Source organism: Erithacus rubecula, assembly GCF_903797595.1.
Source record: "Erithacus rubecula genome assembly, chromosome: 2".
Taxonomy (NCBI): domain Eukaryota; kingdom Metazoa; phylum Chordata; class Aves; order Passeriformes; family Muscicapidae; genus Erithacus; species Erithacus rubecula.
The window spans coordinates 46,705,651-46,719,064 of record NC_136685.1 but is presented as its reverse complement, the minus strand read 5'-3'; the positions used below and the strand labels follow the sequence as shown (position 1 = coordinate 46,719,064).

General features: G+C 38.8%; 1 protein-coding gene across 1 annotated transcript; it reads left to right on the top strand.

The window, feature by feature from the left end:
- Nucleotides 1-769: 769 nt before the first annotated feature.
- On the top strand, nucleotides 770-13,196 carry GPRC6A (G protein-coupled receptor class C group 6 member A; the record flags this gene model as incomplete). The annotated part of the gene is made up of 6 exons (XM_079299026.1): nucleotides 770-963; nucleotides 2,011-2,314; nucleotides 4,121-4,948; nucleotides 7,232-7,444; nucleotides 8,891-9,014; nucleotides 10,472-13,196. The coding sequence occupies 6 exons, from the start codon at nucleotides 770-772 to the stop codon at nucleotides 11,590-11,592; spliced, it is 2,784 nt and encodes a 927-aa protein (XP_079155152.1). The 3' UTR covers nucleotides 11,593-13,196.
- Between the last annotated feature and the right edge of the window lie 218 nt (nucleotides 13,197-13,414).

Here is a 13,414-nt window from a genome sequence, read left to right as displayed (position 1 = left end):
AGATGGGGAGGAAAGCAAAAACTAGGACTGATGTTACTGTTTCCCACTGTTCTGTGTTTATCACATTAACCAGCAGCAGACTTCGCCTGGTTTGTAAATACAGAACCTGATCCAAAGCCCGCTGAAGTCCCTTGGACCTGTGCCTCCGAACCATGAACATTAACTTATCCAAATAATTTTTATATAAGGATTTTAAAACATAAAAGAGTTTGATAGAAAAGCAGTCTTTCTGTAGTTTGGGGTTGGGATTTTTGAATCAGAGTCTGATATGAAGCATGCTATGATGGGGGAGTCTTTTATATTTTAGCATTCTTTGGACCAGACTCCTAAAACATTGTCACAGCAGTATCACTATTACCATTTTACATGATTACTTCTTTGCACACTGCACTCAGTTGGCAGGAATTCAAAACAAGCCCAGATTTATACCAAAATATTTGCCATGTGTTTCAGATAAGGTATCAGAAACTTTGAACACAGCATAAGAGATTTAACGTCCAGCATTTCCTTTTAAACTCATTTATGTTTCTCCCTCCCTCTCCCCTCTCACACCCCTGCACCCTCACATTTTATGTGACAACACTGCTTTAGTACCTTCAATAAAATACCTGCCTTGTCCAGTGAGGCAAATACAAGCACCTTATGAGGTGTGACCAACTTTTGAGTGCAGGCTTTGTCCTTTGCTGCTCTTTACAGATGACACAGGAGCCCTTGTTGGCGCTGCAGCTTGATTGACTCAAAGCTGGGAGTGAGCAAGCAAAACAGACACATGGCATTTGTTATCTTTTTGATCCCCTGCTTTGTGATCAGCACGGACATCGCTCTTTCCTGCCAGAATGCTGATGACTTTGTGGGTGCCAGTTCTCCGGGGGACATCATTATTGGAGGCTTGTTTGCAGTTCACAATGAAATGCTGCATCCAGACGGAGATCCCATCAAGCCAGTAATTCAGAATTGTGCTGGGTGAGTAATACTGGAATAGAGTATCTATAAATACATTGCCATGCATGTATTCTGTGCATAAGAATATTTATTCTGTTGGCTTCAAATCCTACTGTGCTTGAAACATCCATTTTTCTGGAATGTATAAAAAGGAAACCTGGTGAAGAATTTTATCTTAAGTACATAATAAACATTTCCTAAGATCAGGAATTCCAAACATGCATTTTTAAAAATTGAAATACAGGTTCAAATCCAGAAATTTTATTTGGATTTTACAACTTAATCCCACATCTGAATCTAATAATCAACTAGGCATGCTTGTATCCATCTGGATTTATGTCAAAATGTTGATTAAGTTGATAATTTTGTCTGTCTTCCATTATTTTTCTATGGAAACATAAATTACCCCAAGTCCATCTGAAATTTAATTTAGTTCACAAGATTTGTAATCTTTAGAGAAGCTTGCCTGGGAGGAGGATTGGTTATATTATAGACATTTTGTGCTAGCTCAGTTCTGATTAATCACCTTTTACAACATCCACTGGAGATGAGAGGAAATATCTGGACTAACTTCATCAGGTTTAAAGAGTATTTTAGAGACACCAATCCAACCACTAGAGACCTTGACCTCTGAAATATTTTATTCTATTCTGAAATATTTAGTTCTTCATTTTATTTGCTTCATTCTCTTGGTGAAAATAAATACTTTTTTAAAAAACTTACTGGGCAGGTGTAGTCAACTGGAATATCTTCACTGACTCTGACAGATGCTTCCTGAAGATATCACTTGCAAATTTTCATCTATCATGAAAATTAAATTTTTACTACCTTTTTCTGTTCCAGAAAAACACTTTTTTTCAGGTATATTTTAAGCTTTGTGTTTATTTTTCTTAGTCTCTCATTAAATGAGAAAAAAAATGTATTGGTTTTAATCTTTTGTACGCTAAACCCGAGGAAATCACACAAAACTTACTACCCATCAGTTCTCCTCAGCGAATGTAAAATTCTAAGGGATATGCTCAAAACAGACTTTCTTTTTAAAAAATACCCCCTATGTTTCTCTGGCAGCTTTGAAATTCAAGTTTTTCTTCAGACTCTTGCAATGATACACGCTATTGAAACCATCAACAACTCAACGCTGTTATCTGGAGTTACTCTGGGCTATGAAATCTACGACACGTGTGCTGAAGTTACAAAAGCCATGGCGTCTGCTCTGAGATTTCTGCCAAAAGTCAATTCTTCTGAGGATGCTGTGGAACTCAAGTGCAACTACTCAGACTACATCCCGAGAGTCAAGGCAGTCACTGGAGCCACCTACTCAGAGGTGTCCATGGCAGTGTCAAGGCTGTTGGCTTTGCAGTTAATCCCACAGGTATAATAATTGCCTCAAATATTTTACTTTAGACAGAGATTGAGATTTACAATGCTAAGAATAAAGGCTCTGACCACAGGAATTGCAAAAGCCACGTATTTACTACAGGGCAGGATTTTGTTTATGCCAAGGGCATCAGGAAGGGTGGGCTCCAGCTCCAAGTGGAGGCTTTGATTCACTTGCCCAAACAAAGGCAGTAAAGGAATAATTTATATACATGAAGCACATATATCCAAGTGTTTTTTCAGAGTCATGCAGGACTCGTGTCAGCCTGGCAGTGCCTTTAGTCAGTCCTGGTTACTCCTGTGTACCTTGGATGACACTCATGACTTTGTTCAGATAGCAAAGTGACAGCTGCCATGTCTAGTTTGCCTGGTGGTGAATATGACAATACTCAATCTCAAGTTAAAAAAAAAAAAAAAGTAACTAGATCAAATCTGAGCAGGAATTCAGGAATTCTCTCCAGCCCAAGAGAAATTAAATATTGAAGTCAGTTAAAACCATGGTAGGGAAATGTGGAAGATTGCTCTAAAACAAAGGCTTACTTGTGGTACTCTTCAACCAGTTGTAAAAGTGAAGGAATACAACAGTTTAGATCCACGCTAATCCTTCCTAAAACATCCTTATCTATTTCTGACCTCTCTAGGACTGGTACAGTCCCACATTTGTGCTTAGGCCCATGCTTACCTTCCTACTGTCACCTTTCTAAAAGAACTGGGGTCAAGGCCAGGACTAACAAGGAAGAAGCAGAACCACTTGCACACCATCCTGCCTTGCACTTTGGTTTTAGCAGTAGTTATAAATCAACCAAATAAGTGGAAACGACATAAAATCTGAACTAAAGATAACTTCTAACTGAATCTTCTCCTCTGCAATGGTAGGAAGTAATTCTGATCTCCACCGCCACCACAGGAACTGTAGTAAGTATAAAAACTAAAATGCTCCACTTGTACATAATCAAAAGGCAAGTGACTGAAAAAATCTGCAGTAGGGGATAGATGGAAAATGGGACCCAATAGATTTTTCTTATCAATAGCATCTGCAGTGTTCTGGCACCGTAAGATTTTGGTATTCCCTCCAGACAGATGACTCTTGTTTTGGAAAGCTTACATTTATTTTTTAGCATCTTTCAAGCAATATATAGAGGTGAAAAAGTTCCAGAAAAAAATAAGAAAGGATTGAAACTGGAGAGATTGAAATAGAAATGTTCTTTTAATGTTTTTCTAGCTACATTCACAAGAAAAAGATAATGAATCTTTTCGTGTCAAAGAATTTTAGCATTTTGTATTATTGGTTACTGTTTGTTTGTCTGTGAGGTTCTTCCAATAGATGTAATGATCCTTTTGAAATATAGTAATTAAATATTGGTGAGAAATATATACATATATATATATATATATATATGTGAACCATATTAACACACTCAGTGATAGGAAAATACAAAAATATAAGAGTACTAGCAATTTGTATAGAGACTCAAAGAGCATGTTGATGATATCTAACCCAAAATACTTATACCATCATTACTGTCATATCCATTTTGAATTATTTTGTTCTTGGCCATCACTGAATTATGTGGAAGTTAGTGAAAAAAAAAAAAGTGTAACTGGTACTGGGCACAAGTCTGCATCCTAAGAGCAGGGAGAGAGAACCTGCCCCCTTTGGCTGCAATTTGTTGATGCTCACTCTCAGGAGGAGGAGGGAGCCCGGGTCAGGTGGGCAGAAAGAGCAGTCATGGCAGCTTTGGAACTCCTGGCATCCTTTGGAGGAGACCACATCCATAACTGAATTGTTCACTCTTCCTAGGTCAGTCCTGCATCATCAGCTGAAATCCTCAGTGACAAAATCAGGTTTCCTTCTTTCTTCAGGACTATTCCCAGTGATTTTCACCAGACAAGGGCAATGACTCGCTTGATCTGTGAATCTGGGTGGAACTGGATCGGAGTAATAGCCACTGATGATGACAATGGGCGGCTCGCTCTGGAGAGCTTTGGGGTCCAGGCCATGGCAAACAACGTTTGCATAGCTTTTAAAGAGATGCTGCCAGCCTATCTCTCTGACAGCACCTTTCACACCAAAGTTGATCATGCAATTGAGAAGATTGTCAAGGAAACAAGAGTAAATGTTATTGTTGTCTTTATGAGACAGTTTCATGTGCTCAAACTATTCAAGAAGGCGATTGAGAGGAATGTTAATAAAATCTGGATTGCAAGTGATAACTGGTCAGGTGCAGTCAAGATCAGTACAATTCCCAACATCAGACAGCTGGGAACAGTTGTGGGATTTGGATTTAAAAGTGGAGACATCTCCTCATTCCAAGAGTTTCTGAGAAACCTACATGAAAAGCCCACTGAAAACAACAAGTTTTTGCGTGAATATATTATACTTGCGTCAGTCTGTGCACACCTGGAATATCATGATTTTCAAAAGTGCATTGCAAGCCAGTCCCAGGATAATCTATTGGAAAATGATGGGAGTAAACCTCAGATCTGGAGAGATGATTTTTTGAATGCTAACGTTGAGCCAGGATTTATCCGTAGTACCACACTTGCAGTCTATGCTATAGCTCATGCCATTAAAGGGCAGTGCAAAGACAGAGACTGCAAGGATCCATCTGCCTTCACTCCCTGGGAGGTATGATGATAATTCTTTCAGGTCTTATTCTCTCTGCCAAACTTTCATCACATTTTTGCTCCCATATTCCTGGAGATAAAAGCCTGGTCCTTTTACTAAATTACTTTTTATCAGCTATTCAACTACTAGTGGTTGGTCACAATGCTGCAAACCACTGTGATACACATCATGAGTGCTCTTGAGAGATGGGGATGCTGCAGGATAGGAGCAATCACCAAAGAGTTTCATTTCCTTCTCTCTCTTTCTCTCACCATTGTGTGCTTTGTCTTAATTCAAGTGTTTGCCTCTAAAATGAGTCTCTACTTGAAACTGAAAATGCAATACATTATAACCTCTCTTGCCTTATATATGAAGACATAATCTTTAAGATAGGTGAGGTACTCGTTATCACACTACTGGGTGGGAAAAGAAGAGGAAAAATCAGACAAGCAAACCTGACCTGACCTTTTACCCAAGAACCTGCTCAGGACTATTCACTTTTACACACTTTTACTCAGAGGATTTAACAAATGTTCATTGACAAAAGTCAAACAACCTCTGAAGCACTCTGATTTGCTATTCTGATTTGCTCTGACCTCTTATCCTAGGTCATGGCAGGTCAAACCAAGATATGGGATTTGAAAAAAACCCAACCAGCCAATAACCCAGTAACAATCAGACTCTTACATGAATTAGTAAACTCTAATGAGACAAATTCAGGACTACTTTGTAGGAATGCAGGTTTATGGAGCTGCATTTATATCGTAACTGAACTAAATCCGAAACCATCCAAATTAAAACTTCTTTTAAGTTAAGCACTCATGAAGAGAACTGAAAAAGATAAATATTTCCCCTGCAATATTTTCATAACATGCTTCTTCTACATGAAAATTCAACCCTCTAGGAAGGGAGATATATATGTACAGGAAAATCTGGGATCCAAATAATCCATATCATACATCTCCATATACAGGGAAACAATAGAGTGATTGTCGTTATAGACTTTGCAAAAATAACAACCAGTTGCACCAAAATGCTGCTAAATTCTGTCTTCTGTCTGAAGCTCAAGATATATTAAAAAACCTCTGGTGTTCTCATACTGTTAGACAAATTGAAAAAGTGGAGAAGTATTAAATTACTAGTCTGAGTATATACAATTAAAAAAATCCTATTCAGTTCCATGTAACGATGTATCATCCAAGTAAAATACACCAATCAATTGCTTAGAAATGCCCCAGTTCTTCATAAATTATATAGGTGCTCAAAAAAACTACATTATACATGAAAAAATGGCATATTATACACACCAGATGTGTTACATTATTTGACAAAGCCTATTGGGTAGTATACCTGCCAGCACATTTGTTAAATGCTATGAATATCACAAATGGACCCATGTAAAAACATGCTTTTCAAATGCAGCTGAACTCAGCTTTTCACCAAACACTGAATTTTTTTCTTGACAGTTAATTACTATTGCCAAAAATCACTAGACCTGAAAATAATGAAGATTTTACTTCAATTAAGAACCATAGCAACTATTGGGAGTACTTCTATTATCTATCTGTGCCTTAACCTGTCCTTTTCTGGATTCACACAGACCTTGTTTGATCTGTCTGTGGTGAGGGAGACAGAAGTTTCCCCTGTTGAACAGAATGGATTGTAATATGAAGTTGGACAGTTGCCTTAACAAAGCATCCTTGGTTTGGTATTTCCTGTGACCTATCAAATATGGCCTTGCTGTTTATTGCCATTGTGTCACTGATCTCCCCATCTGAGCAAATTGGCATATATTGCTCATTGACTATTAACAGTTCTGAGTCTCACCTTGCCACACACAATTTCAGTCAGAGTCACAGCTGGGAACAGTGCTAGATACTTCCAGACATGCTAGGGGAGTTTACTCTAGAAGCAAATGCTGCCCAGATTGACTCTGCTGACAGTAAAGTAACAACAGGAGCACATCCCATTGTTATTTACAAGAAGGGGAGTGCCAAAAGATTCTTAGTTATAGCAAGCAAAAATATTTCCTCTCCAAACATCACACCAAAATTTTCAAGGCTTGGAAAAAAATGTGATTATGATTTTATGAAATTTTTATTATTTTAGTAATAGATTTTTAAGGCCAGTGGGGTTGTCTGTATAACGTAATTCTGTAAACAAAATTAATCTGAATTTTAATATTTCTTTTAGCTCTAAAAGCATTTTCTTTAACTTGATATTATCATATGTATGTTAAACTACTCATTTTGTCACACTGACATGATACTGGTATACATTATCATTCCTTTCACTTATGTGCAGCTCCTTGAAGAACTTAAAAAAGTTGTAATCATTGATGATGATAAGGAAGTCAAGTTTGACTCCAATGGAGATATGAACATCAGTTATGATGTCCTGCTTTGGAAAGAAATTGATGGCCACATGGAAATCACCACAGTGGCAGAATACGATGCAGAGAAAGGCGGCTTTATCTTTGAGGATGAAGAGAAAAAAAAAGATTTTCTGGCTTTAAAGGTAACTTTTAATTTGTTGACATAAAGTGTGAAATTCGTTTCAGATAATTTTTTCCTCCCGCAGCACATGCAACTGAAGCATGCATCAGCTGGAAATCTTTTGAGTGGTTTAATGTTCTCCTCTTAGAGCAAAGAATCATTTCTGAGTCTATTCAGCCCTTTTTATGCACCCTGAGATGCATGTTAGCCTGTGAGCAGGCACAGTGATGCAAAATTTATTTATTTTTCCAGAATGCCTCTAGAAGATTATAGCTGTCCTTAGGATTCTATTCCAGAATCTTACAAAGGGATTTCAAAATTAAAAAAAGAGGAGTGTATAAAAAAAACCCTCACTTATGTAACACCTCTTCTTTTTTTTTTTTTTTTTAACATGAAGATTCAGATATGTTGCCTTTATTGTTAATTAAAAAAAAAAAAAAAAAAAAAAAAAAAAGAGAAAAGAAAAAAGTTTTATTTTTATTTGCTCCATTACAGCTGGTGTCAGCAACATGAGTAGGTGGTGCCACCTGGAGCCCCAGCACTGGTGTAGACAGGAGCAGTGGGTGGTCCTGGCCAGTTCCAGCTGGACAGTCTGTCCTCTGTGCATTGTGGATGTCTGGGTTCATGGCACAGCTCTGTGCTGCAAGGCATTCCCCACTAATGGGGCAGGGAGAAGCTGCTCACTAGGTGGCCTGAATTCTGGTGTCCTTGTGTGAACTTAGCTGAGGACAGAAGGAAACCTCAAACCTTGTCTCTCTTTGTGGTGTGAGGAAATGTCTCCCCCTCCCTGTAAAAACCATATTGGAAGGAGAGGATTTTGCAGTGTGCCTCAGGACAGACTGTTTGATAAAAAATTGTCTTTGGAAAGAGGAGCTGAAGTGAGAGCCCAAGAGAAGGCCCTGATCCCACACCCATGAGCAGAGCTTCATGATTCAGGGATAGGCTGGCAAGGGTCAGGGAGTCAGACCTACAGTACAGAGCACCTTCCAAAGTGTGTCCCTCAGGCCAAGGTCCCTCAGACCTCCCTCCTGAGCTCTGAGCAGCTGAGCAGAGTATCAGGATATATTCGTGAAGCAGTTCGCTCAAATTCCCCATCAGATGCTTCTGTGCATTCTGTGAAGATGATCCTCTGCAGTCTAAGGTTCAAAGTTATTGAAAGACTTTGGTCTAGATCTTTAAGTTACAAATCCAGGGATTAACATTTGGCCCAAAAATTTAGCCCAAAAATAAAATTATCAGTTAAATAATGCCCCGTTCTATTACTCATTGACTGTGTGGAGAAAATGCAAGAATGGACCCTGCAATATCTATTTTCCAACATCATTTTCATATTTCCTTAAAATATATGATACCAAAAAAAAAAAAACCTACAAATTGCAAAAATTCTGGAAGTTTATATTAACGTTCCCTTGCAATTAGCTGTACCTGAGATGATGATCTCTTTTTCTTTTCCCTCTGCACACTGCAGAAGGTTCAGTCAACATGCTCCCAGCACTGCAGGCCAGGCCAGGTGAAAAAGGTTACAGAAAGTCCACACACATGCTGCTATGAGTGTATTTACTGCCCAGAAAACCATTACAGCAACAAAACAGGTAAAAAATTTGTATCCAAATAAAGGTTTATTTATATGTCAATGCAATTGTTTTGCTTAGATATAATATGCCTTGAGAAACTTGGGTTATATTTTGGAATGGGATTTAAATATTTGTTTGTGATCAGTTTCCTGTGCTTCTTAAAAGGCCAAGTTTAAAGAACTTTGGTTGTCCAGCTGACTAACATTGCCCTTTGCTAGGATGGAAATTCTGATTTATCAGTGAGATTTACTCTCATTAAATAGAGACTTTCCTCCCTGTCTTTTCGTAGAACATTCAATCCAGTATGGAGCAATTTGTTGAGTTTGAGGGTGGTGAGGCACTGGAATAGGCTGTCCAGAGAGGTTGTTGTGGTTGCCTCATTCTTAGAAGTGTTCAAGGCCAGGCTGCATGGAGCTCTGAGCAACCTGGTCTAGTGAAAGATGTCCCTGTCCATAGCAGGAATTGGGACTAGATGGTCTTTGAAAATGCCTTCCAATCTAAACTATTCTACAAGTCTATGAATCTATGAAGTTCAAGGGTGATGTATTTTGCCTAGCAGCACATTTTGTGCCTTACCACAGAGTGCTGTGTAATTTGATATAACTGTACAGCAATATTTTTTAGTATCAAATCTAATGCATACCTTACCACTGGTTTAAGTAAAATCTTTTAAAGGGGAAAATTAAATATGGAGAAGGGAGATGGAATTAAGAAAATTAAAGTAGCTTTTAATACTTTAATATTAATCCTAAGAGTAGAAGAAAATTAAATTTTATCTTAAAATTCAAGTAATTGTGAAATTTCTCCACATCAGAGAACAGGAGTTGCAAAGCAAAAACACCCTTCAAATCATAATCTAAAGCAATGTTTGTTCTTGACATTTTATTTTAAAAGCTATCTGTAAAGAGAATATTAGGGTGTTTTCTTGTTAAAATTGACAAATGAAAGAAAAATAGTTCAAATTTTTGCAAGAGAATTGATTACTCTAGAGCCATTGTTCAGGTTTCAATTAAAGTTTGCCCATCCAGAGCTCTGTCCCGGCCACATTTCACTGGTCAGCGATGAGCAAGACAGTTGTAGAGCCCTGGTCATTTTCCCTCCTTGCCTCTGGCTGCAGCAAGGCTTGCTCCCATCGGGCAGGGAGCTCCAGGTGCTTGTCCTTGGCTCTCTGTGCCACTGGAGCTCCAGGCGTTCATCCTTGGCTCTCTGTGCCACTGGAGCTCCAGGCGCTTGTCCTTGGCTCTCTGTGCCACTGGAGCTCCAGGCGTTTGTCCTTGGCTCTCTGTGCCACCGCAGCCAGCGCTGCCCTGCAGCTCCTCCCCCTGGACAGCCACAGCCGGAGTCAGGAGCACTCAGACCCCCTTTTCCCTTTAGCATCTTTTCCCACGTTGCTCCTGTAGCTCAAGCCCCTACAATCCACTTTGCAGTTTATTGTCTTCGGGTTCCAAGATATCTTCCTTTTTTTCTGCTTCCAGATATGGATTACTGCTACCGATGTAACAACAAAACCTACTGGGCTCCCACCAACAGCTCCACGTGCTACAGAAAGACAATCTATTTCCTTGCCTGGACTGACTGGTTTGCTATCTTCCTCCTCCTCCTCTCTGCTTTTGGAGTTGTGCTGGTTTTGTCCATTTGTGTAATATTTACCAAAAACTTGGACACACCAGTTGTAAAGGCATCTGGTGGTCTGACTGTCTGCTATATTATTCTTTTCAGCCACTTCTTAATTTTTTTAAGCACTATCTTCTTCATAGATGTACCCACTGAATTCAAATGTAAAACTAGGCAAGCACTCTTTGGCATAAGTTTTACACTCTGCATTTCATGTATTTTAATAAAGTCACTAAAAATTTTACTAGCTTTCAGCTTTGATCCCAAGCTTCAAAATTTCCTGAAATGCATGTATAAACCTGTTCCCACTGTGGTCACCTGCACTGGAATTCAAGTTATCATTTGCACCTTCTGGCTAATATTTAGGACACCTTTTGTAAGTCAAAATTTCTCAATCCCAAGAGCAATAATTCTGGAATGCAATGAGGGGTCTATTGTGGCTTTTGGGATTATGTTGGGCTACATCGCTGCCCTAGCATTTATTTGCTTCATATTTGCCTTTAAAGGTAGGAAGTTGCCAGAGAATTACAATGAAGCTAAATTCATCACTTTTGGCATGCTAATTTACTTTATAGCATGGATAGTATTTATCCCTGTCTATGCAACTACATTTGGCAAATATTTGCCAGCAGTGGAAATCATTGTTGTTTTAATATCTAATTATGGAATCCTCTGTTGCACTTTTCTTCCAAAATGCTATATCATCATTTACAAGCAAGAAACAAACACAAAATCTGCCTTTCTCAAAATGGTTTACACTTATTCCTCCAAGAGTGCAGGCAGCGTTGCTGTCAGTCAGGTTTCTTTAGATTCAAAGTCTTCCAGCTTCCGAGCTACTGTCACGGACTCATGTAAAACAGAGAATGACTCTGTGAATGGAAACTGCCATTTCCAAGTGCCTGGGCAGCCACTAATAAAAGGCAAAGTTCTTCCTAAAAATGTTGCAAGGACTATGGTCAGGAAAAGAGTCTCCAGCATATGACTGGCCAGTGTTAAAGTATTGGAAGTTAAAAAGCAATTTTAGGGAGCCATTTCTCTTTCAGATCTCTTTCCTTTTGGTGTTCCCAAGGAGGGCAGGCCATCTGAAACACCTTTTCCTGTACTTAGGCAGTTATCCATTGCCAGATCTGAAAGGCTTTCCTGACTCACTGAGTCCATCCCTTGCTCCTGCAAGCTCCCTGATGTGCAGACCCCTTCAGCAGCTCCCTTCCTTCCCCATCCAGCCCACACAGACCTGGGGAACCTATTCTGCCATCTCCCTTCTTCGAGTGAGGCAGAAGCATCACAAAATTATTATTTCTTACAGTCATGTAAGTGTGACCACATGAGTTTTCCCACTTCTTTTGCCTCTTTGATACTCAGTTGTTTAAGGAGCTCTTCTTCTCATCTGGCCCCATTTTACAGATCAAAGAGAACCTTGTCCCAGGCTTTGTTTGCCAAGATAAACAAGTCCAGTCCTTTAGTCTCCACTTTTAAAATAGGCTCTCTATTCTTCTGAAATTCCAAAAGTAACTCTTTTCTTCTGGTATCAGTGAATCCCATTTTTTTTCTCCCCAAAACTGCACACGTAATTCCAGATGAGTGCTGTAGTAACATTTAAGGTTCCATGTGTTTACCAGCATGGTAATGAACTAGAGACAGATCTATAAAGAAATTAGAGAATTCTTCTGGAGCTCTGTAGTTACACAAATGTTCATCTGCCTTTTTTCCCCATACCAGAAGAAACACACTTTCACCTCATGTACCTCTTCTGATGCATGAGAAGAAAGACCCCCAGGTGTCCTTTAATTTGAAACTGTAAGGTCAATGTGTAATGACAAAACTTAAAACCACTAATTGATTCCTCTCATTAGCATAAATAATGTAATGACCAGTATCAGCATGAGTGCATCCTGGAAAATTTAAGGGGGTGGATATATATTTTTAAAAATGTGATTGTTAATAAGAACATGACAATGCATCATTACAATACATAGAAATAGCCCAAGGATGACCTGACATGATCTGCACTGAATGAGTCTCTGCACTGCAGCTCCATGAGAACAGCTGTGCTGTGCCTTCTCTGTGACAGGAAAAGAGCACATTCAGAGAAGGAGGAATTTTTCTGTCAGGGTAATGGTACCACAGAACTTTTTCAGACAGAGCTTAAACAGCAGAGCTACATTGTCAATACAGAAACAGGGAAATGCTTTTCCATATTCATAAAGCCCAGAACATAGAAACTTTGCTATTTTAAGTTCTGTGCCTTACTGTTACTGTAAAATAATACTAAAATCCTTGATGTTGTGTATCTATTAAGGTATTTTAAAGTCATTTGAAAGGCAAGAGTGCAATACAGATTTGTGAAAATACATATGTTCTGTTGCTGATTGTAGGAATGAAGGGTTATGTGTACATATGTATATGTTGAATGCTGTTTATACTTCAGTTGTTGGAAATAATGTTCTGCATATGAGATTATGCATGATAAGGTTAAAATATCTGCAATTTGACTGCCAATGCAGCAAGAAGTCTTCCCCTGAAAGAGAGAAGCAAAACTTACATTGTGCAACTGTCAGCAACCAGCTGGTTAGAAAAGTTAATTTGGCTGGAATGTGGTACTTGTATTTATTGTTTTCAAAAGTGTTGAGTGTAGCATGCCTTGAAGCTATATGAAAGGGAATGATTAAAGCCATATTGATATTTAAAATTGAGTTTGCTTACTTAATTTCCTTATATCTCTCCATGAGCTTGTGTTTGACCTTGGGCAACAGCAATACACACATCTGTAAGGTGTTTCCACTGTAGATCTCAGCCTGCTTGGA